This window comes from Dama dama, chromosome 20 (assembly GCF_033118175.1).
Source record: "Dama dama isolate Ldn47 chromosome 20, ASM3311817v1, whole genome shotgun sequence".
Lineage (NCBI taxonomy): Eukaryota > Metazoa > Chordata > Mammalia > Artiodactyla > Cervidae > Dama > Dama dama.
This window is the reverse complement of record NC_083700.1, coordinates 113,757,754-113,783,395: the sequence shown is the minus strand read 5'-3', so window position 1 is coordinate 113,783,395 and position 25,642 is coordinate 113,757,754. Positions and strand designations below refer to the sequence as shown.

General features: G+C 46.0%; 1 protein-coding gene across 42 annotated transcripts in view; it reads right to left on the bottom strand.

The window, feature by feature from the left end:
• The window catches only part of LRRFIP1 (LRR binding FLII interacting protein 1), a 160,269-nt gene that overhangs the window by 7,123 nt on the left and 127,504 nt on the right, over positions 1-25,642 (bottom strand). For 22 of the 42 annotated variants that reach the window (XM_061122557.1, XM_061122560.1, XM_061122559.1 and 19 more), the window contains 9 exons: positions 22,535-22,570; positions 21,978-22,103; positions 20,422-20,493; positions 18,331-18,501; positions 14,595-14,687; positions 13,567-13,659; positions 12,313-12,405; positions 10,634-10,775; positions 5,541-8,463 (listed from right to left, as the gene is read on the bottom strand). In XM_061122557.1, the coding sequence (XP_060978540.1) occupies positions 6,788-8,463; positions 10,634-10,775; positions 12,313-12,405; positions 13,567-13,659; positions 14,595-14,687; positions 18,331-18,501; positions 20,422-20,493; positions 21,978-22,103; positions 22,535-22,570 (2,502 nt within the window). In that variant the 3' untranslated portion in view covers positions 5,541-6,787. Of the gene's footprint in view, positions 1-479; positions 530-5,540; positions 8,464-10,633; positions 10,776-12,312; positions 12,406-13,566; positions 13,660-14,594; positions 14,688-18,330; positions 18,502-20,421; positions 20,494-21,977; positions 22,104-22,534; positions 22,571-25,642 lie in introns of those variants that run through there. The other 20 variants (XM_061122572.1, XM_061122585.1, XM_061122590.1 and 17 more) reach the window with 7 other exon arrangements.

The window sequence follows — 25,642 nt, the reverse complement described above, 5'->3', positions numbered from 1 at the left end:
AACTGGCTTAAAAAGATTTTTGCATATGGGACCTTAATTCCCCAACCTGGGATTGATAGTGCACCCCCGGCATTGGAAGGTGGATTCTTAACCACTGGACCACCAGGGAAGCCTCAAAACTGACCTTTATGAGCAGGTAGAAGAGGAAGGGTGTTGGAATGTTTCAGGAACACCCTTGCCTCTCAATGTTTATTCAAGGTCTTCTACCCAAATCTTTTATTTAAGCAGCAATTCATGTAAAGTGTGCCAAATTCAGAACATGGCCTTGAATCTCTGGGACACATGTCCCATAAGTCCAGTATGACTTCTGATGTCTTACTTGGATAAAAACATTAAGAACACTGGTTGGCTTGATAATTATTTTCAGGCATGATGTATCAGGGGTTTCCTGATGAAGCAAGAAGCTAGAGTGGGAAGGATCCCGGTTTTAGGTGCCCCATTCCAGAACTCAAAAAGTAATAAAAAAAAAAGATTGTTACCTGTTCCAGTAAGCATTCCCGTTCATCAACAAGCTTTTTCAACCTAATATCTAAAGAAATCAGAAAGATAACAGGTTTAGGTGACTCGGTGAATGCCCCTTTCAGCAAGTGGCTAAACCACAGAATGAGCACTGGGGTTAGTGAAACTGATGATGAGGGTATTACGCACGTACCACAGTGAATGAGGCCACAGACAGGATGGGGAGGAATTCAGCCAAGGGAGGGCTGAGCCGCGTCAACCTCCCACACATGCTTGTCTCGTAGGGCAGTATCCGGCTGCATGCAAGCAGGCTAATCTTCTACTTTGGGTTAGCATGCAAGAGCTCTAAGGCCAAACCACACTGCAACACAAGATCTCACAGGCTTCACGGTTTAACATCATTAGCAAGGTATTACAAACACACCGAGAATCATGACTAGATATAATCAGTATTTTCATTAGCCTGGACTTTCCGAGTTTCTACCCCAGACGTGTGTATCTTCTTCATTTCTCTCAGAGACGCACCCACATCAGAGTTGTTTACGGCCCCTAAGTGTGCTGATGACACACCAGCTAACCCACTTGTGAGGCGCTGCTCATCTTTTGCGGGAGGACAAAGTCATAGCTCAGGTTTCCGCCATTCCTCCCCCCAGACACAGAAGTCTGCATGTATGTAAGCACCCAGAGTTGGAGCAAGCTCCAGGAGACGGAGGAGGACAGGGAAGCCTGGCGTGCTGCAATCCATGGGGTCGTGAAGTCGGACACGACTGAGCGACTGAGCTGAACTGAAGCACCCAGAAATCCCCCAACGTCTCTGTGAAGGGGCATCGAGGAATACAGTCTCCAGAGTACAGAGGGGGAAACAAAGACCCTACACCAGTTTTTCCAGGCAAAATTAGGACGAGGTGATGATGGATGCCAGTGTGTGACGTGGTGCGCCCCGGCGACTCGCACCGCCGCCCACGAAGCCCCACGGGAAGGCACTGCTGCCTCACTGCCCCTCTACAGATGAGGACCCCGGCCCAACAGCTTTCCTGAGGCCCCGGACCGCACCCCCGACCACTGCGCTCACTGTTTGCCTAAACCCGGCTGTCTGAGTCAGACCAACTCCTGGCCTGAGGCTCCTCTTCCCGAGGGGCAGTGCTCTCACACTGCCCAGATTTGGATTAGATGTGTGAAATGGAAATAATTCATAAAAACACACCTTTGTTTTCATTTTTGAAAAGTCATCTATCCTCATTCTAATCCAAATTATATGCTTTCTCAATTGCTTTCCCCAACATCCTAAGTTGCTATTTTGAAAGGCATAACAAGGAAATAAATGGAAGCAGAAAATGTTACGTGTAAGATACATTTATCATCCTTCTGAGTTCTGTTTTAATTGACATACAAATTGCTTCTGACAGATCTTTTCTTTTGTCCTTTCCATAAATGCACCCAACACTGAAACAAAAAAAAAATTAAAAACCTGGCTCTCGTATGCAATATCACTTTTCACTTTATCCTGTATATTTCATACTCCTATATACAATAACCACAGGCGTAAGAAACACTGAATATAACAGAAAGGGATTTGAGGTTCATGGGTCCATTTACAATTTTATTATTATTTTTTCTATTAGAAGTTTTCAAATATCTTAGCAAGTAAAAAATGTTAAAATGTAATAATAGTGCTAGCAATAAAAAAACAAGGGTAATGTGACCTTTAGTTTTACAGTGGAAACATGAAAAATAAAGAGAGAAATGTGAGAAATTTTAAAGCAGAATTGGAGAAGATTAAAACTAGATAGTTTTAGGAAACTGGAGAAGAGAAAGAAGCAAAATTGCCTGATATAAAGAAAATGAGCACTGTAGTCAGAGAAAGACAAACTGTGTGTTATCACATATATGGGATCTGAGGAATAAAACAAACAAATGAATTTAACAAGATGGAAACAGACTCACAGGTGGTTATCACTGGGGAAAGGGAAGGGAAAGGAGCAAGATGGAGAAGAAGATGAACAGGTACGAAATACCAGGTATAAAAAGGCTAAAGGATATATTGTATAGGTCAGGAAATAAAGTGTAACCTATAAAAATACTGAACTATGTTTTCATATATGTTATACATCTGGAACTAACATAGTATTGTAACTCAACTATACTTCAATAAAAAAAGATAATGAGTACTGCTTTTTTACAGCTTTAAAAATCAAAAAGTCTAACTTGTCAGGTGAATAGTGAGGCCTGACTGGTAATCACTGTGATACTCAGCAAGTGTCGCAAACCTATGCTCACTAAACAATCCTACTCATCACTGGTCTGTAACACCCAAAGGATGAGCATTTAAGAAAACTAAGTCACAAAGTCTCAGACTCAGAGTTTTCTTTTATATTAGGAAGTTAAAAGCAATTGGAAATTAAAGTTATTTTAGTAACACTGTCAACAGTTTACCTTTTAAAAAAAATCTGGTTTTTATATTGGGTTGGCCAAAAAGTTCGCTTGGGGTTTTCCGTAAGGTTGAATGGAAAAATGCAAACGAGATTTTTGGCCCACTCACCCGATATATTAAATCCCAACACACTTTCTGGTGTGAACTTTAGAGGCCTGTGAAACAGGGAACAAAGTGGCAGACCATGCAGACAGTCAGGGGGGCAGCAAGCAAGCACCAGGCCCCCAGCCCTGCCCTGGGGGCCCCGAGTGCCGCGACTGCGTCTGTCCCGGCTGCAGCAAGGTCGACCACCAGCAACAACCACGCCTCTCTTTACTGCTTTACTTGGATCTAATCCTTATCGCCACTCTAAAAGGTTCTAACCCCGATTTCAGACAGTACAGTGAGGCACAGAGAAGGTAAATAGCTTACTTATAATGATATACACTCAGAATAATAATTTTCATCCTTAGGTTAATTTCTCCCATCCTTAGGCCTCCTCGCCCCCCCTGCAGAGAAAAGTCATCTCCCCCCATATTTGCGAAGATAATGATTGTAAGACAGGTCTCGAGAAATCCACTGAGTGTGGTCCTCTCTGCTTCCTTCTTGCACTGACTTAGTTTGATCTTAATCCATGTGGTCAGTTTCCATCTTGCCCAGGCCTAGCCTCCCACGCTAGGATCACCCCTCCTTCCTATAACAGGGAGAACTGGGACAGGACAGGCTGCTGAAGGCGATTCTTTTTTTCTCCTGCTTATGGGCCAAAGAGGTCTGTACAGATTCCTCGCACCAGCCACTGTTTCAGTTCAGTTGAACAGCTGAAGCCTTTCATGTCTTGAAAAATATGCACGTCTTTGAAGTAAGAGGGGCAGAAAGGGTGAAAGGGGTTTTTCTCCTGATAGTTTTCCCTATGTAAGACCATCACACTGAATAAGTACATATTCCAAATGTAGCACACTCACAAACACCCCTTCCTTTCCTTTTGGAGCCAACACTTGGAATGAGTCTTACTGTTGTGTTCTCATTTCGATGGTCATGCTGGCATGTTGCACAAAGGGGTCGCCTAGGAAAGGGATCTATCAACAGAAAACAGGAACCCTAAACTGTCTAAACTCCCAGAAGCAGCATTCCAGGCTCACAGTGACAGTGGAAATTTAAATGCTCAGGTCATTAGCTTTTCCTTTAACTAGAAATACTCAATGTTACAGAAAGTAATTCTTAAACATTCTTTTCAAAAATTTTACTGCTTCCCAACCTGTGTATGTGATAAAATAGCCTATAATTCAAAATTCTCAGTACCTTTCTCTATCTTTTAAAATAAACTCATAATTATACTTATTTATACTTTGAAAGGAAGATTAACATTTTACACATAGCCACTATGTTCTGGTTTGAGGCTGAAAAATATCCCAGCTTTTTGATTTAAAGAATCAGTGATCCATGTTTTTCTCTGTCCTTATTATAGTGAAACCTCAGCGGTCCAGGTTACTCTGGGGATGTGTTTGGCGGGTAACCTTTCGATTCTTTTCTGAGTCTGATTCGTCTGACACTGCCTTATATCTTTCCAAACTGCCTTATATATTAGGTTGGGCAAAAAGTTCATTCGGGTTTTTCCATAAGATGGTATAGAAAAACTCAAATGAACTTTTTGGCCAATTCAAGACTCCCATGCCTTCCAACACCAAATACACCAGAGGCAACCATTTCTTGGTAATTCAGGGGCCTTCACCTGCACATTAATTACTGGGTGAAGTAATATCATCTCGTCCTCGGAGCAGAGTCACTGATGTTCATAATGAAGGCTCTTAGATGATCAAGAATCGTTTGACCCTTTAGAATCCTTGTCTTCTCTTTTGCTCCCCTTTGCAATTCTCAGCTCCTGCTCCCCCTAGAGGCTGGTCCTATGTGCTTGCTCTCAGCACCTTCTATATAGGAGGTGATCTACATGTTCATTGATTAAATGCAGGAGTGAACAGCTGAGACTGCTGAGGGATGGGAAGTGTATTGCAAGGCCCTTAAATGTGCTGTTTAACATGAGAAACAGAGGAAAGACTTTAAAAGGTTTTTATGAGCTCACCATGGAGTGAGTTCGGCTCTTGAATCACTTCCCCAGAGGCCTTGAAAGGTAGGAAGGAGGGCTGCTTCACAGAGTGTATTCCAGTCCGAGCAGAGCTTTGCTAAAGTTAGAGACACCGACTTGCAAGTCTGTGGAGGCCCTCGGACCTGATGGTCTAGCAGGCCTCCTAGTTTCCTATGCACGTGGCGTAAGTGGACAGAACTGGTCAGTCCCATTGTCCCCTGCTTTAGGACAGGATGCAGAAATAGTGTTTATTTGAAGTTCCCATCATCCTCTTTGAAACAGTGTAAATGTCGGCACCTGTAAGCACCCGAAAGCACGGGATGGAGACTTTTCTCAACTGAGCTCTTCATCAGAACCACAGATCACAGGAGATTCTCTGAGGAAAAGATCTTGCTCAAGGACGGTCCAACACTGGCCCCAGGGTGGATGCCAGGAGTGGAGCTATTCGCTATCGGCAAAGGCCATGAAGCAGGAGTTCTCTATGGAACCCCGACTGGGAATCAGCAACCCAGAAGCAGACAAAAGTAGATTAAAGATAGCATTATGTAGCCACAACCAGAATTCAAGTAGCACAAGAGTGAAATCACAGGCTTATAAAATTATAAAACGTCTTTATTTCAATGACATAGTAACACTTCCGTTTGCCTCAAGTTTTGTTGAGGTTTTTGGTCTTTTTTGCATTCAATTATACCTTGTAACAATAATATGAAGTCATGTGATCTCATAAAGTGTCAATAGCATTCATACTGTACATCCCCTTGTAATATTTTACAATGATTTTTATTTAACTTTACAATTATTTTAAAATGTTTCTTCATATAGAAAATATATATTTTGTTTAGGAGGATCGAAACAACAAATTTTCACTAAGAATATACTGAAAAACAACAAATGAAAATATTTATACCAAAATAACCAAAAGTGATTCAACTATTAAAAATATCCTGTTAGACTCTACTCAGCAGTTTGCACAAGGGTCCTTTTGTGTTGCTCTACTGAATAACGATTAGACAAATACAAAGATAACTAATTTTAAGGTTAAAAAAATAAATTTCAGAAATGATTCTCCCTGCCCAAATCCTGCAGTAGGAAATGCAATTACAACATATATCTCTTTCAGAACAAAAAAAGTCTTTGCATAAAATAACTTTGGTACATAATTGGCACAAAGTCAAAATCTCCTACAAAATAAATTCAGGTATCCTCAAGAATGACATGGAAAAGTATTGGTCTGAGATAAGATACTTGTACGAGGTAAAGGCAAGCAAGCTATTTGCTATCCCTCATGTGATAAATTATTGTCCTAAGGTGCAAATCTCATGACTCAGTGACCTATACACTGCTTTGCTGTTTATGTCTTTTTAAATAAAATACCATACAGGTTATATTATACATATGAAAATCAAATATGAATGCACATATGTTTAAACGAGACCACTTAAATTATAATGTGGAAATCTCAGGATACTATTTGGTCCTTTCAGTTAGATGCTGATACATTTGGTCAAGAATATGCACATTCATATCAGCTTAAAGCAAAAGCTAAATGTTTGGATTTTGATTTTAAGCAGAATCAAAACAGTACACATCACTGCCTGATACTTCGGGAATGCTCCCCGTGAGAACTTACTCTGATAACAGAAGAGTCCTTCTCATCAGTGTGATAACTTTAATGATGAAATAGAAATCTACAGGTAACAGTCTATATAGCTTGAAGGAGTAGATAACCTGGTGGCTGACTGTCCTTCGGTGCATCTATACTGATCTAGAACATTCTCTGAGTCTCTCCCAGTGGACTTGCTGTGCAGTCTTGGCCCCTCCCCAGGACCTGCCCTGACCTACGACATGGTGCAGTCCTCTTTGTTTCTGCTCTTCCCGGTCCCACCTGTCTTCTCTTCCTTGCTTTCTGAATTAAAGTCCCCCGCCTCATCTGCTGCTGCCAAGCCATCGTTTTCTAGATGAACACTGTCTGAAAACTCTCTGACTGTCTGATCTAGACTTTCTGGCATCACATGCCCTTCTGTGCCTTCTGTTTGGGAGGCATCGTTAGTGTCCTTTGCAGGACTTCCATCTTCGAGCAGGGCACTGCTGGGCACCTCTATATTTTCTGGACCTGGAGGACCACTGGGAGCCCTGCCATCTTCCTCAGCCTCATCTTTTACAGCACATTCGTCTAATTCTTTATTAGTGCCTGACGACTGAATCATATTATCTTCAAAATCCAATGTGTCTCCATCAGCCTTAGTGTTTACAGCAGCATCGTCTTGGTTAAGCTTTCCATCCAATTCAACTTCAGGATTTTCTGGACCATCACTATTTTCACTGCCCTCTGCTACACTGTTCTGTTTTGGGGTTTTACTAACCTCGTTTTGGGCATTTACAACCGGTTCTTCATTAGTGATTTTTCCCTGCTCTTCTTTCACTTCACTTAAATCTGGGTTCTGAAATGTTAACTCTTTCTGAACATCTTTGATCTCTGCAGGTGCCGGTGATTTTTTCTTCTTGTTTTTCTTTTTCTTGCTCTTCGTCTTCTTTTGCGACAAATCCAGTGCCTCTCCCTGTTGGTCATTCTCCTCATTGGGGTCTTTCACATCCAGGGGTTCACTTTCAGCATCTTCCACCCTTGGGTCCGTCACCTCCTGAGGACTGCTTTCGGCTTCGGGAGAACGAGGGCTGGTTTGGACCTCTAGCTCAATTGGTTTCACCTCCCTTAAGTTCCTTCCTTCATCCTCCTCCTCCTCCTTGTTCTCCCCACCTGCCTCTGTGCTCTGAACTGGGGCCTCCCTGGGCTTAGCTACCTCCTGGTTGGCAAGTTCCTTCTCTACATCCTGCCCTGCGCTGGGGTCTGACCCCTCCGGGGCATCTACCAGGCATTTTTCATGGTGACTCCCTGGGTCATCACTACCACTTAGAGGACCTGAGGCTGCACCGCCCCCCTGCTCCCCCAGCCCCGTGAGCCCTGCCTCTGGCTCAGCCTTTGTGGGGCTCCCACTCTGCCTGCTAGGGTCTGCACTGCTCTCCCGTTCAGCCTCAGAGATCTGCGGAGGAGCAGACTCCTGACATGGTTTTGTGCTCATCTCTCCCAAGTTGGTCTTCAAATCTTCCTGTTTTCCTTTTTCCTGTTCTTGAGCAGATTCTTCCCTTTGATTTTCGATATCCAAAGCATTACCACTGCCCCGCCCAACCCCAGGATCTGGGATTTCACCAACTAGTTCACTGTTTATGATCTCACTTGACTCAACCTGCTGGGTGTCTGCAGGGAAGGAAGCGTTTTCTAGAATTTGGCTTTGAACCTGTTCCTCATTCTCGGAACTGACTAATGTTCCTGGGGAGGGGGCACTGTCTTCAGAGGTTTTCTGGTCCTCGGCACTGTCACCAGGATGTAACACCTCTGTGTCCACACAGTCCTCTCCCGGGTCCTCTTTGTGCTGTCTTTGCTCAGAGTTCTGCAAGATTTCTCTTTTCCCCTCACGCTCCACCATTTCATTTTTCACCTCCACTTCATTGGCTCTTCCTAAAAGACCATTGAGAAAATTGAAGGGACCCCATGATGTGGTTGACCATACAACACAAATTACAGTGTAAACACATGTTCTCTTTCCCAGCCAACCCCGCTCCTAGAGAGAGAGAGCGCCATCAGAGAAGCACGCGGACAGAAGCCTCTGCCAGTTCCGTGCGGCAAAGCGGCCATCGCGTGAGCAAACGCTGGGTCGGCGGAGGCCACTGCCGCCACGCTGCTGCCATGTTGGGTGCACGGGCTCTCAGAGGGGAACTTCTAACAAACAAGGAAGAGCTCCGGATCAGACAGCCCAGCCGTCCAAGACGAGGGGTTTCAGAATGACTCAAGGTTCGTGGTCCCTGTTCTCATTTCTGGATGCACGAGGGAGCCACGCCTACTCTTCCAGCTGTCAAATTGCATGCACGTCACCCGGCTCTAAGAGCAGCCTTCAGACGGCTTTTAAAAGAAACACTCAGTTCATCTGGAGAAACTCAGCCTCGAGGTCCATCTCAAGGAAACCACTTTGGAAACCGCTCATGGAGGTAAAAAGAACTCCACCCTCTGTCCCTAATCCCTGTCTTCCTGGGGAAGCAGCCTGTGCCCTTTACACCCCTGTTCCGTCCCAGAGGGACAGGGGGGCGGCTACAGCAGGAGGCCAATGCCTCCGATCAAGAGACCACTTAATCAAACATAAACCATTCATCGATTAAAGACTTATGAATGAAAGAATCTGTTACTGCTTTGAAATGAAGAATTGCATTTTGGGTTCTCAACACAAACACCACCCCAGTGTGGGAGCTGCCACGTCACTGAAAATCACAGCTTGGTGACTTAGGACCAGCAGTCTCCAGTGAAAATGGACAGACAAGCAGGATTCCATTTACAGTCACCTTTGCTTCATCCCTTAAGAATCTCTGGTATTGTGTCTGTTTTATATTAATTAAATATTACACATAGAAATGAAAAATAAACATACGTATTGGGAAGCTCCCACAATTCTTTACTATATACGATCCAAAAATATGTGCATACACAAAATGCATGTTTCTAGTTCTTTAAGTATGTGTTACACAGCAGTTATCAAGGATTTATAAAATGTATAAGAGCAGCAGGGTGAATCCTAGCTGCTCAGGTAGGAACGTAAAGAGAGGATGGACATTCATCATTTACTTTCTTTCAGTAACTTCACCACGATGAAAAGAGCTGTGGTTCTTGAATAGCCATCAGATAATGAAGCACGTTCTGGAAAGGCAGACCTGGGAAGCTGGGCCTACAGCTTTCTCCACTTCCATGGAGAACCTTCCAAATGGAAATGAAAGCCATGGTCCCTGACCTTGTCCCAGCCTCGCTGTGAAAAGCTGAAATGCAACTGATCACCGGTTGCAAGGGAGGCTTTATTTGCCAGCTACAATTTTAGGCTGTCCATCAGATGCTGACCAAAGCCCAGTATTATGACAAATATTAACTGGTGGATCTGCTCAGGTATCTGCAAATTGTATAACATATTCTTACTATCTATTGGGTTCCTCAATTTATACTCTTTCAGAAGCAAAAACATGACATACAAGGGAGCATCACCTCTGCCAAATGGGCAGACACAGTCAGACTCTTGTTTGTAAGGAAAGCTGGCCACACCGACCACACTCACACCCAGGGCTCCCTGTCGGTCTCCCCACCACCCAGGGCTCCCTGTCCGCCTACTGTCCACAGGCACCTCACGCTCTCAGAGCGTCTCACGGTGCACAGGACTCGCAGCGTCGGCTTGCAGATACGGTCAGCTCACTCACTGTACGCCACTGCTATTCTGCTCTTTTGACAATTCTGTGACAGAGTAAGTCACAACGCCATATTTGGCACATAACTGAGGAAAACCCTAATAGAAATGTCAACACTGTCACTGAATTTTGAGATTATTTTCCGTGTATTCACAGTCTCACTGGTAGCTTTGAGAAGCAAAAGAAACATATTCTTAAGCCTTTGGTGGTGAGCAATGAACAGAAGTACACACCAGACAACACACATGGGTGGTGGCACCGTGTGGTGAGGAAGTTCCCATGAAGTGACAGAACGCAGGGCATGCCGGGTGATGGTTAATCGATCAGTGATGACGTCAGCTCTACCAATGCATGGAGGTGGACCAGTGCTGACCGGAAGACGGAAGGGTCAAAGGAAAGCACGAACTTACCGAGGGTCCCGTCCCCTGTCGCCTGGAGGGCATTCAGCTCTTCCTTCGTCATTTTTGTGGAAGTTTGCAAGGCAATGCTGTTCAGAGTGTCTGGCATCTCTCCATTGGTAGCTATTTCTGAATTTAGTATTATTCCATGTTTCTGGGAATAAAAACAGGCTCATCGTAATACTTACTAAGTGATACAGAGTTAAACTTTATTTTATAAATAGTAATTGTAAGAAACCTCACTTTTCCCTAAGCAGAGGAAAACTCTACAGAGATACAGAATTGCTAGGCTCCACCCCTGCAAATATTCTATCAACACACACAGATCTGGGAAGTCTTCCTCCAAGGGCCCTTCTTTCTTACATGTTCCCATCCACATCTTAATGCACTGGTGACAAAATGCTTTCATCCGGCATCCCTTTGTAACTTCAGGCGGCCAGAAAGTGGAACATGAAGCACATCACCATAAAAGGGTCTTTACCTCTAAAACCCCGATTGTGTTCTTTAAAAGGAGACACAGAGGTAAAGAAAGAAAATGTACGTGTTCTGACTGAAAGGAAGGGTGAAAGTCGGCTGGAATGTCTGTTGTATTCCAAAGAAATACAGTTTGTGCTCACTTGATAGCTTCCCTTGTGGCTCAGCTGGTAAAGAGTCTGCCTGCAGTGTGGGAGGCCTGGGTTCGATCCCTGGGTTGGGAAGATCCCCTGGAGAAGGGAAAGGCTACCCACTCCAGTATTCTGGCCTGGAGAATTCCATGGACTGTTCATGGGGTCGCAAAGAGTAGGACACAACCGAGTGACTTTCACACTTTCTTTCACATAGCAAAGCACTTTAAACTCAGCTGCACTTCACAGTGCCAGGATACCCGCTTCACCCCGAACCATCCCCTCCCTCCCACCCTCCTGCCGTCTACAGCACTTTCTCTTCTGCTTTGGAGGAATTCCCCAACCCTCCACGTGTACTCACACCCTGGTGAGGAGGAGCTCTGTGACTCTGAGCTCTGACCCTGCTGGCTTACTGTTCTGACCTTGACCTTTCACTGTAAGTAGCTGACATTGATGTTTCTGTTGGCGATGCAGGAGCCAGTCCGTGGCCACAACCCCTAGACTCACACCTCCTCCTATGGTGCTGAGAGTCCACCCAGAGCTCTGACCCCCGCTGCTGCCCGCTTGTTTATTTCACTCAGCGTCCAGCTGGCAGCAGAAGACCCCTAGACGTGGCCCAGACAGGACACAGAACTTCCTACAGTCCATGAGATCTCCCAGTCTGACCAGTGACACCTATACACTGTCCAGCTAGAAAGGTCCTTACAGTCTAGCCTTGATATATATATATATTTATATGAAGCAAAGATCTACTCTAACTTGGAGTAATGTCCTGGAGAATTTACTAACGAGTTTGAGAAAACATTTTGACAGCTTATCAAAACAAATTCTTGGAAATCATAATTGCCTTCAAGATCAGATATGCTTGTAAACACCGACAGGCAATGGGCATGCCCCCATAGGATGTACAGACTTTACTTGTCTTTCTGGGGTCAGTGAACCCACGATTTGATATTACTAATGGAACAAAAATCAACGTCATAAAATTAATGAACACCACTATCCACACACACTCATCCTTGAGGATCTTGGAGCTGCTGCTGTTGCCTGTTTTTTTTTTTTTTAAACCATACTTTGGCTTTGTACCTTTAATTCCTCTTTCAGCATGACCACTTCTTCTCTAAGATCGTCTCGTTCACTCCTCACGGAATCAAAGAACTCTTTCTGTCTCTCTAACGCCTGAGTGTGTAGCAGAGCAGAGAGAGAGAAGATAGGCACAGGTGAGCAGATGACCTCAGAAGCAGGACTAGGAAGGAGGCTTCTATGAATACTAAGGAAAACGCTGACATCGGCAAGGCATTCACCAGACTACACTTAAAGACACAAACGCAGCGCAAGTGTGAAGCTTTTCATGTAGTTTACGCCAGCCAAGAAATGTCGCTGTGCATGCTACCTGAAGGACATCAATATTTTGAAGGATGCTCTCTTTTTCACATCCTGTCCTGGCTCAGTCTGTGGTTTCACAGCATCGTCAGAGAAGTAACAGAAGCACTGCACCCATTTCAGTGAGGGGTAAATGGAGATATGCTTATGAACCCCCAGTGACAACTGTTTTATTTAATAGCAATTTGACTATTTTTGTACATTGATTCTCGGTGTCTGTTGTCACAGATAAGCATAGAGTGGTTCTGAAGCAAGCACAACGCACACAGACATGCACACAAAATTCTCGGTAAGTGTCTGTGAGTGCGTCAGAGTGAAAGCAAGGCGCAGCCTCACAATGCAAAGGCGCCGAGCCTTGCTCCAACATCTAGAGATGGCCGTGAGTCGCTGTGGTCTGGAAGCTGTCTGGCATCACAGGGCAGAGCCGTTCCTTAGCTAAGTGGGCTCCTCTCTGCCCACCCAGCACTCCTGAATGCAGGTGGACTGCCTCTCTCCTTGGGGAGGGAGACGCTGACACCTCCCTGGGGAGACCTGAGGTGGGGCTTCGAGGGGCACTGCCCCTGCCACCTTGCAGCTTCCTCAAAGCCCTCTGAGAAGGAGCCCAGGTGGCAGGGCGTTCCAAGAGGTCTGAGCCCCCGTGGACCCGCTGGGTGCACGTCCTCGCCCCCCTGATCTCTGTGCGCCTGACCGCTCACAGGCAGGCCGGGGGCCCAGCAGTGCCGACAAGGTGGGAACCTCCCTGGCTGGAAGTCAATTTCCAATCTGGAGTTAATGTCCATTTGGGTGAGTTGGTGCAGTCTCTCTCTCTTATTCATTTCGTGTCATGTGGCGGTGGGGGGGGGTGGTGGCGCATGCAAACTCACACAAGCCTTTTTGGCAAACCAAAGAATCTGAGAGCGCTCAAGTTGCTAAGCAGACTGCCCACTTGCACAGATGTCAAAGGCTTGGGAGTCCTACCCCTATTTTTTTGTCTTTCCACTCTATTGTTTCCTGAAGATCAGAAATCTCCCTGATATAACTCGCCTGTTTCTGCTGTAGCTGTCGGATTTCCTGAAGAATAGGGACAGATAGAAAGAAAGCAGACACAGCATTAGACAGGAAGGCACTCTGCAGTGTGGACGGCCCCGGAGCCAGCAAGTGCCCTGGAGATCCCAGCACCAGGTTTGCTCACTGATCCTGAGTTTGTTCTCAGGATGCTCCCAGTTCCCAGTGCAGGAAGAAAACCTGGAGTGAAATTCTCACCAACAGGTGCTAAAGTTCTAGTCAAGTTAAAAAGGTTTAAAAAAAAATCTAGCCTGTATTAATTTCCTATTGTCACTGCAACAAATAACCACACATTCAGTGGCTTAGAATAACACAGGTTTATTTTCTTACAGTTCTAGGGCTCGGAAGTTCAAAAGTCTTGCAGTGGCCCCAAAGTGTGGGCAAGCCTGGGGTCTTTTCTGGAGACCAGGGATGGGGCAGAGTGGGGACAGAATCTATTCCCCGCTTCCTTTAAGCTCCTAGGGGAGCCCACAGTCTGGCTTGGGGCCCCTCCCTCACATGGCTCTGACCTTCAACCCCACGGTCACGTCTCCTAATCTGCTTTTGACTCTGCTTCCCTCTTACGAGGACTCTTAGCATCACACTGGGCTCACCTGGACGATACAGGATCGACTCCCATCTCAAGGTCCTCAATCCCATCTACAAAGTCCTCTTTGCTGTGAAACATGACTTACAGTTCCAGGGATTAGGACGTGGACATCTTAGGGGGCCATTATTCTCTCTGCCACACGTCCTTGAACAAACCCAAAACCACCAAAGAAAGAGAATCTGCTCAAATAAAAGGTGCTGCCTCCTTACGCAGGCATAGAGAATTCGTCTGAAGTCAGTGTCCAAGAAAACTGATTAACTTTGGTAGTAAACTGACAAAATGCTCCCAAGTCTCACACACACACACACACACACACACACTCACACGCACACACACACGAAAAGCTACTCACCTCAAGCATTTCTTCTCTTTGCTTCAGGGCCTCTTTCACTTCAGCAAACTGAAACTGGAGTATACTGTGGGCATGCTTTTCCCTTTCAAATTCCTATAAAAGAGGAGAGGAACATTCAAGCTGCAGTGGAATCACATTTTTCTGTCCCTCTAGTTCACATTCTTATGATTGACCTTCACCTGCTACTATGTCAACACAGTTTTCAAGGCTTTTTTTAATGATAGAAGCCCATTTCTCTGGATTTTCTAGGAGACCCCCCTATGATTTACTATAAAATTAACCCAAGGAGCTGATGCAACTGACAGTATCTCCTGATTTCTTTAAGGTAAGCAGTGCCCTGGAAGGGGTCCCTCTACAGGGTGTTTGCTGAAGTCCACAGGGTTGTCTGGGCTGAAGACCTGGAGGAGGCAGCATTGCAAAAGACTGATAATAAAATTCGTAAAAGGCTGATGATAAAAATAAAAATCATTGCGGATGGTGACTGCAGCCAACAAATTAAAAGATGCTTCCTCCTTGGAAGAAAAGCTATGATAAACCTAGACATCATACTAAAAAGTAGAGACATCACTTTGCCAACAAAGGTCCGTAAGTCAAAGCTCTTGTTTATCCAGTGGCCACATACGAACGTGAGAGGTGGACCATGAGGAAAGCTGAGTGTCGAAGAATTGATGCTTTTGAATTATGGTGCTGGAGAAGACTCTTGAGAGTCCCTTGGCTGAAAGGAGATCAAACCTCTTGACTAAGGAGTTCCATAGTCGATCCTAAAGGGAATAAACCCTGAGTATTCATTGGAAAGACTGATGCTAAAGCTGAAGCTCCAATACTTTGGCCCCCTGATATAAAGAGCCAAAAAGACTCTGATGGAAAAGACCCTGATGCTGGGAAAGATTGAAGGCAGGAGGAGAAGTGGGTGACAGAAAATGAGATGGTTGGACAGCATCACAGACTCAATGGAAGGGAGTCTGAACAAACTCTGGGAGATTGTGAAGGACAGGGAAGCCTGGAGTGCTGCAGTGCATGGGGTCACTAAAGAGTCGGATACAACTTATCGTTTGACTAAACGACAACAGATAATGAAATTATCCCTGATATTGAAATATGCCAGTGAATACTCTTTGGGATAAAAAGGGGGGAAATGTGGTCTACTTTGGCAAGTTTATCTCACTAACAGTAGATAGCCAGCTCTGTACCCTAGAGACAAAATAGGGGCAAGGGGACATAAAGCACTTGTCAACATAAAGCCACTCCCCCATCCGACTCTCCCCCGTATGGAACTCACCCTCACAACTAGGCACTGCGGCTCTTCTGCCTTCTGCTCAGCTCACTACGGTAGCACAGTCCCTAATGACGGTCTGGTAGCCAACCAGCTGCATGTCCAACTCTTTGGCAGCCCCATGGACCCGTCAGGCTCCTCTGTCCATGGGATTTCCCAGGATTTCAGGGACAGCAGGGGACATCTTCCCTAGATGTGTTACCTGGCTATTCTAGAAGGGACTGGACCTTAGCTCACCGTGGCATCCTGAGAACACTCGTTTTCTGGAGTTCGGGGGTGACTGGACCCTCCAAACCATGACGAGGGCTATCTGTTGGGTTTTGCTCGGTTTGTGATCCCCACTTTGGGGCAACATTCCAGGGTCACTCCACTTCTCTGGAATTAGATTTGGGGTCTCTTGGTCTACTTCCTGATGCCTAAGTGAGGGCATACTAGGAGTATTTAGAATGTGTTACGTACTCGTCCACCTGAGTGGGGTTCAGAATATGCTCTCTGTTTCTAAATTGTGAATCAGTTTCAAAGGAAGCTTTCATGGCATCAGGTCTCATGAAAAGTTTCTCCTTCATTTCAGCATTCAGCTATCAGGGCCTTCATAGACAAAATTCTTCTTTAGCTTCTAACTCAACCACAGCAGTGAAATAAAGAGGCCTTGGAGTTGTTAACAGCACCTTGGGTTTAACTCCTGGGATTTAGAGGATATTTTTGTTGTTATTTTGTCGCTAAGTCAGACCTGACTTGGCGACTTTTGCAACCCTGTGGACTGTAGCCCACCAGTCTCCTCTGTCCATGGCATTTTCCAGGCAAGAGTACTGGAGTGGGTTGCCATTTCCTTCTGCAGGGGATCTTCCCGACCCAGGGATCAAACCCATGTCTCCTGCATTGGCAGGCAGATTCTTTACAGCTGAGCCACTGGGGAAGTCCTTTACAGGATATAACCAGTTAGAAAAAAAGATAATGACACTCACAAATTAAATTTTCTATTTATCTCAGCAACTCTTAGAAACTGGTCAGTACTCTAGGATTTGAGAAACCAACTAATTCCTTAAAATACGAAAAACAAGTATTCGTGTTCTGTCTCACAAAAAACAGTTAAGTTTGGCCTTGACCAAGTCAACCTGTTGCCATTAATTTCCAAACATGCTTATGCCTTTTGTTGGTGTCATAAATTAACACATTAACTGCAGTGCCTCTTAATGAAAGCCCAAATAAGATTCTCCTTTTTTTTGAGATTGATGAAGGTGTTTAATTCCTAAATGGAGTAACTGTGTTTTTTTCTAATCAGCAGAAAACAACTGAATATAATTTCCTTAAAATCCTTGACACTTGCAACTATTTCTCTCCGGTGTTTAGGTAACAAAATAAAAATCCAGAAATAAATATTAACAGGAAAATCTTGAAGCATCTAGTTATGCCTTATCCAAGCATCCTGGGTCTTTTGGAGGCTGGTTTTTCCACGGTTATGATTTTACTTTACATGCAAAACACACAAGTGTCCTCCTAGTAAAATTGTCTCTAGTTTACAGATTGAAATTTTGCATATCAATATATCAAGTACCTCAGCAAAGAGCATGGTATTCTTATTCTTAGATGTTTGAGCTTCCAGGGCAAGTAGAGAATGACTGTTTTTTAAAAAACTATACACATACAAATGTACACATAAACATGTATATATACATACATAACATATATATATCTATACACACCATATATCAAATATATATATGTACACACACAGATTCTGATTCTTAAATATACCATATATAGTCTCCAATCCTTACATATATCATTTATATATTCTCCCATCCTCATACATATTAATACATATATATGCATGTATTCTACCATAATTACATATACCATATATATATGTGTGTATATATATAGTCTCCCACTCTTACATAGACCATTTACAAATATACTCTATCCTTACATATATCATTTATATATATTCTACCATCCTTATATATACCAAATATATGTATATAAGTTCTTATTGTTGTTTCGTCGCTAAGTCATGTCCAACTCTTTGCAACCCCATGGACTGTAGCCCACCAGGCTCCTCCGTCCATGGGATTTCCCAGGCAAGAATACTGGAGTGGGTTGCCATTCCGTTCTCCAGGGCATCGTCCTGATCCAGAGATCAAACTCCCATCTCCTGCATTGCAGGCAGATTCTTTATCATTGAGCCACTAGGAAAGCCCAATATTTATGTGTGTGTGTATACATGTGTATTGGAGAAGGGAAAGGCTACCCACTCCAGTATTCTGGCCTGGAGAATTCCATGGACTCTATATAGCCTGTGGGGTTGCAAAGAGTTGGACACAACTGAGTGACTTTCACTATACACATGTATGTAGGCGCATATACATTCTCCCACCCTTGCCTGGATCACTCATGTGTATGCTCTCCCACCTTCACATGCCATTGACACACACAGTCGCTCCCCCCACACGGGGCACGCACCTTGCTCTTCTCCTCGTACTGCCGCCGGGACTCGGCCAGCTGCTCTTCCAGCTCCAGCAGCATGTCCTTTAGCGTGTCGACCTGGTACATGAAGTTCGTCTTCTCATTGTCTAGCTGCGCGTTGGAAACCATAGCCTTCTTGTATTTCTCCTCAACTTCTGCTAGTGAGTCCTGCAGAAACCAGGTCAGGTTTTTGAAATTGTAGAAAGAAAACGAAAACACGGATCAGTTCAGCATTTTTTAGCAACACCCCAAAAACTCAACTCTAAATTTACGTTTTATTTCTTAGAGCAAATGAATCAGAAGAAGCAACACAGCAAGTTTTGATTGCCCAGACAGTCCTCCTTTTAATTTGCTCAAGTTCTCGTGGCTTGGAAAATTAGTTATTAACTGTGTCTAGAGATGAAAGTAATTCACATTTCTTAGGACAAGGGGGACCCCGGGTGGAAAGGGCGCTGGTCACAGAGGCGGCAGAGCCCAGCTGTGGGTTCTGAACTGGGCTGGGCTGTTCAACAGGCGCCTGACGTGACTGCTCCAGACACCTGATCAGGACCCGGGACAGCGCCAGTGCGAGGGGGGAGGGGCGAGAGAACCCCTGCCACCAGCTGCCCACTGTTCCCATGGCGACTGGGGAACCAGGAGAGGTTTAAGTGCAATTTCACATCTGCAACTCAGAGGGAAACTCAACAAGCTCCTCAGGCCTCCCCGGGCAGGTCCTGGAAAGGCAAACGCTGTTCCTTTGAAAAGACAATGAAGGAAAGAGCCTCCAAAATAAACACGCTCACACCCTGGCGGGGCAGGCCACAGGGTGTAGCAGCGTGTGGGTTCCGGAACACAGACCAGGGGAAGGCAACCCCGGGAGAACAGAGAGCAGCAAAGGGCCCTGAGCTGCAGAAGGGCGGGCATTGCCGGGTGGGGCCTGTTGGGCGCTACGCAGGGCTCCATGGAGACACTTGCAAACCAGGGCGAAGATTTCAGGTGGGACCTGTGGTTCCTGGGCTGCTTCCCGGGCTCCTTTCTCAGCCCCACCAGGAGCTGAAAGCCAGAATCTTAATCCCCACCCTAAAGAGAGGTCACAGGGCTTCCCAGGGGGTGCTAGTGGTAAAGAACCCTCCTGCAGTGCAGGAGACATACTGAGATGCGGGTTCAATCCCTGGGTCGGGAAGATTCCCCTGGAGGAGGGCCTGGCAACCCACTCCAGTATTCCTGCCTGGAGAATCCTGTGGACAGAAGAGCCTGGCGGGCTACAGTCCATGGGGTCACAAAGAGTTGGACACGACTGAAGCGACTTGGCACACACACACGAAGAGAGGTCACAAACAAGCAAGTGACCAGTCATGTGGTTTGGCACCCCTGGGACACTGAACTCAGACTGTTTTGGGGGTACTTTCCTGGGAGTTGAAAAGGAAGGCACAGATTCACCCTCTCTCGCTGCCCAGTGAAGTCAGAGAACAGCCCCTAGCTCCCCACCTCACCTTCAGGGAGCCTGGCCACTCAATTTCCTGTTGGCACAACACAGTAACTCCACCTTCTAAAAGTACTGGGTATTTACTCAAATAAATTCAAGATGATACATATTCAGACATTGCTTCCATTAGTAAAATGGCTCAGGATGCAAATAATTTGTGTGTTTCAAAAGCACAGCAACCGAACTTCCTTACTGGGAGACATCAGGTGTTTTGAGAAGCAAATTAAGATGAAGCAGTTTGTTATGTAAGGTCTGTAAGTGGGGAAAACTCCAAATCCTTCTCCAGGTGGGTTGGAAGTATACCACGGAGGGTACACTTCAGTGGGAAATGAGAAGGTGGTTTTAACTCGGGTGTGGTGGTGGGAGGACAGTGAGTAAAACACATGCATCAAGAAAACGAGTAAGTAAGTTTTTCTAGCAAGTTACAATTTTCAGATCTTGGCTTAAAAGCTGCTTTTGGGTAAACCATGGACACACACACCCAGGCTTCTAGCATTGCTGCCACTTTGAAGTCTACAGTCTGAAGCCTCTTCAGAGCAAGCATGCAATCTGCAGGCTTTCTGGAGGGGTTTTAGAGTTAGGCTGGGTTAATTCCATGAGCCCACACTTCCGTAAGCTGGTACCTTCATCTCTTTCAATCCCTGCATGTATTTGCCTTCTACATCCTGAATCTGGTCCTTTAACTCATTGAGTTCCTGGGGGAAATGGCAAAAAAGGCAAATGATGTCAAAGGGGGAAAAAAAAAAAGGACAGAAACCACAGAGGAGAGGCGGCTCCCTTATTTGAGTAGTCGTAGCAGCATTCTTCTCTTCATCTGTTTAAGTGTTAAAAGAAAAATAAGATGAATTTCAATACTACAAAAATGAAAATTTTGGTGTGTCTCAATGTTTTCACACAACTTTATCAGACGTAGATGGCTTCGTGTATTTTGACACAACTTTATAAAACAGGCAAACGAGCTTCTGAGAATGGAACAAGTCAATTTGCTTGCTCACATTTAACAGTTCATTCACGCTCTTTTGAGTTCTACTCTGTGCTACAGAGCAAGATACTGAGGATGGAAACCAGCAAAGCCTTGCCCCGCCGTGATGGAGCGCCAGGACTCTGCCTTCTGGCCTGGTCCACCCCCACGTTCCTGGGGGCCGGTGTCCTGTGAGCTGGACGCTCAGTAAATCCTTGTTGATCAAGGGGATGAGGCTCACGAGCCAAGAGAAGAGGCAGAGTATGTCTGCAGCCAACGCTACCTCGAGGCAGGGAAGGACGCCCCAGGCTGCAGGAGGCGGAGGAGGGGTGGCTCGGGGGTGGGGACATTTCAGGAAGAGCAATCGGAAACTGTCCTAGAAAGCAGGGGAGCTGGAAGGGGTCTGCAGGGAAGGGGGTCCCCCGCCGGCCCTGATGCTCTGGGCTCCCTGGCAAATGACACCCTGCCGTTCAGACAGCCGGAGGGGCGGCGGGTTCTCTCGCAGCCAGCTTTCAGGACTAGAAAGCGTGTCCATAGATGAGGCCACGCCTGACCTGGAAGCACCTCGCTGGCCCTGGCTCTCTCTCCGGTGGACACGAGCGAGGTCTGGTGACTCAGCCCTCCCTCGGCCGGGCCTCCTATCCAGGCGGGGCGTCCCCAGTTGCTTTGACAAGCAGAGGCCCCTTCTCTGTCACACGCTCGGTGCTGAGACGTCACAGAACAGGGCACACATTCCAGCGGGAGGAGGGAAATCGTTAAGGCGGCATCACAGGGTGGACTGGAAGCCCACTACAGTGGGGGCGGGAGGGCGTGCTGCAGGCAGAGGGCCGGGGGTGCTCCAAGGGCAGGGTGGGACCCTCGAGGGTGTGAAGACTCTGTGTCTAGCACCTTCCAGCGCTGAGGACGGGATGTCTGCGCCTGCCCTGTGTGCAGAGGGGGCTGAGTGCATGGTGAGTGCTCCCGCCCAGGTGTGCCCGGGGAGCTGAGGAATCCCCGCACAGGTGCGCCCCGCCGGGGCGGGGAGGTCAGGGGCGGCTCCCTGCAGGACACCAGAACTGGGCTGGACCCTGCTGCTACTGGAACACAGAGCTTCGGGGAGCCAGGGAAGACCTAACCAAGAAGAAAGAGCTGGGATTTTATAAACTCGATCTTGTTTCACTGGAAGACTGCTTTCCACACACGGTTTCTCTGGCTCACGCGTTAAGCAGAGAGCCTTACCTTGATCTCCCGGATGGAAGCCTCGGTGTCAATGGAGATGGAGGTGTCCCCACTGCCCCTCCGAGAGGAAGTCCCACCCAGGGAGGCCAGCGTGGCTGCAGACAGGCCGGGCAGGCTGCGAGACCCCTGCGACGTGGCAAAGAGCAAATGGGAGTTCAGCCAAAACCACAACTGCTTCTCAGTCTACCAGATGGTTCCTTTACTTGGAGTCAGTCTCCAAATTGGAAAATCTCTGGTGGGTTTATGGCGAGCCAAAGAGAGGGGCCTCATCTCAAGGGGCCTCATGAACGCTGGAGGTTTGTCTGGATTAACTGTGAGCTCCATGCCTGGGCCCATCATTGCATTCCTTCACTGTTCTGCAAGATTTAATCACACACTGGGAGGTGACCTCCCAAAGGTGACGCTGGCTGGGGAGTCACTCACTAGTCCGCTTCACTCTGTGGTGAAATTCTTTACTCAAGATCAAGAAATACATTTTCTGGTCAGTTTCACACATAAATTTTGGGGCCCTCTGGTTTCTACATGACATCATATAAAGCTCTACAGAAATTCTCTACCTTTTCAGTGAAGTCTTTTTCTGGTCTCTCTTCAACCTGGAGGGGAAAATGGACACATGTTAAATACAGAAAGACATTAAACAGACAATCTAGATTTAGGGGGAAAGAGAATAATAAAATGAAGCATTGGCTTCTTTCGTGATTCAAACACTTGGTGCCATGAGGCTCTCGGACACTCTTTGTGCCACATGGGTGGGCTGTGGGCAGCTCACTGTGCCTGGCTGAGGTCCGTTGTGTGGTTTTTCAACTTTAACAGTTTCCACAGGAAGGTGATTTGTGAATGATCTGAATCTGAACAGGTTGATTTGACAGGTTTCTACACTGCGTGCAGAACCAAGTATAGACCAGATGGCCCCAGCCTCATTCACCCACCACAGTAACTGTGATCGGAATGTGAGGATATAACCAGGGCTCCAGGGGCTGGAAGATGCAACCACACAGGGTTTTACTTTTGGCTATCACTAACCTTGGTCTCGGAGCAAGACAAAGCAGTGGAGACAATGGCTGCAATTTTTCCACTGCTCATGAGTAAATGAGCCGTGTCCTACTCTTTGCAACTCTATGGACTATAGTCCACCAGATTCCTCTGTCCTTGGAATTTTCCAGGCAAGAATACTGGAGTGCTTTCCCGTTTCCTCCTCTAGGGGACCTTCTCAACCCAGGGATTGAACCCACATCTCCTGTGTCTCCTGCAATGGCAGGCAAGTTCTTTACCAGTGAGGCACCTGGGAAGCCCCTACTATAGAGCACAGGGAATTAAACTATATTCAATATCCTTGGAAAAGAACATGAAAAAGAATATATATATATATATATATGTATAATAATCACTTTTCTCTATAGCAGAAATTAACACAACAGTGTAAGTGAACTACACTTCCATAAAATTTTTTAAAAAATAAGAAAACAAGCTTATAGTTACCAAATGGGAAATGTGGTGGGTAGGAATAAATTAGGAGGTTGGGATTAACACACACACATACTACTATATAGAAAATGGATGACAAGTATCTTCTGTATAGCACAGGGAACTATACTCAGTACCTTATAATAACCTATAAGGGAAAAGAATCTGAAAAAAGATATACATGCAAATATAACTGAATCACTTTGTTGTACAGCAGAAATTAACACAACAATGTAAATCAACTGTACATCAATTAAAGAAAGAAAAGTGGTGCTATGATTTTTCCTGTAGTCACGTATGGATGTGAGAGTTGGACCATAGGAAGGCTGAGCACTGAAGAATTGATGCTTTTGAACTGTGGTGTTGGAGAAGACTCTTGAGAGCCCCTTGGACTGCAAGGAGATCCAACCAGTCCATCCTAAAGGAGATCAGTCCTGGGTGTTCATTGGAAGGACTGATGCTGAAGCGGAAGCTCCAAAACTTTGGCCACAAAGACTCATTAGAAAAGACCCTGGTGCTGGGAAAGACTGAAGGCAGGAGGAGAAGGGACGACAGAGGATGAGATGGTCGGATGGCATCACCGACTCAATGGACATGAGTTTGAGCAAGCTCCGGGAGATGGTGAAGGGTAGGGAAGACTGGGGGGCTGCAGTCCAGGGGGTCATGGAGCGACTGAACTAGTGTGCTGCCATTGCAGCCCCTCGAGTTGCCACCAGGTGGCAGGCTGTGTCGCGTGGAGGAGGACGTGCCCAGGGAGCCTTGGTAGGGCAGGGCACCTCTGACCGCCCCAAAAAGGAACAGACAAGCCAGGAACCCCAGCAGTGAGTTTAAGTTGACTTAAAGCACAGCACTTTATCTTTGAAAGTAATATACAAAGAAACAGAATAGATGGAGGGCTTTCAAACACCGTCGTGGCTGCTGCACAAAGTCACCCAGAGGATGTTGTGGGCAATACACACCCCAACACGCCGCAGCCGTGGCAGCACGGGGCCCGGGACAAGCCACGGGACTCCGCGGACTTCGCCTGCTCCTCCCAGACAAGGCGGCAGCACCACAGATCTCAAAGCCTATTAACCCTCTTATTCTCACTTACGGAGCAATACTGAACACCTTAGGGGGACGTGGAAATGTCACAGGAACCGGCTTTTGAAATAGGCAAATCACAATAGAGTGTATACAAGGGCATCTTTTAAAATCTATGGGAGAGCACAAACATGGACATAGAGGAAGGAAAGGGGGGTGGGAAGAATTGGGAGACTGAGGCTGACAGGTATTCACCATATATACACTCATGTACACTGCTCCCCATCACCTCATGGGAAATGGATGGGGAGACAGTGGAAACAGTGAGACACTATTTTTCTTGGCTCCAAAATCACTGCCGATGGTGACTGCAGCCATGAAATGAAAAGACGCTTAATCCTTGGGAAGAAAGTTATGACCAACCTAGACAGCACATTAAAGAGCAGAGACATTACTTTGTCAACAAAGGTCCATCTAGTCAAGACTATGGTTTTTCCAGTGGTCATGTATGGATGTGAGAGTTGGGCTATAAAGAAAGCTGAGCACTGAAGAATTGATGCTTTTGAACTGTGGTGTTGGAGAAGGCTCTTTAGAGTCCCTTGGCCTGCATGGAGATCAAACCAGTCCATCCTAAGGTAGATCAGTCGTGGGTGTTCACTGGAAGGACTGATGCTGAAGCTGAAACTCCAATACTTTGGCCACCTGATGCAAAGAGCTGACTCATTTGAAAATACCCTGATGCTGGGAAAGATTGAAGGCAGGAGGAGAAGGGGACAACAGAGGATGAGATGGTTGGGTGGCATCACCGACTCGATGGATACGAGTTTGGCTAGACTCCAGGAGTTGGTGATGGACAGGGAGGCCTGGCGTGCTGCAGTCCACGGGGTCACAAAGAGTCAGACACGACTGAGCGACTGAACTAAACTGAACACTGCTGTGTATAAAACATAACTAGTGAGAACCTACTGCCGAGAGCAGAGAGCTCTACTCGGCGCTCGCTGTGACTAAACAGGAAGAAAATAGAAAAGGAGATGTACGTAGCTGATTCACTCTGCTATACAGCAGAGGCTAATGCAACACTATAAAGCAACCGCATTTCAATAACAATTAAAAAAATCTTTGGCAGAAAATCATTTCCGAAAAATTTCTTTTAAACTTTAATTTATGTCAACTCTTCC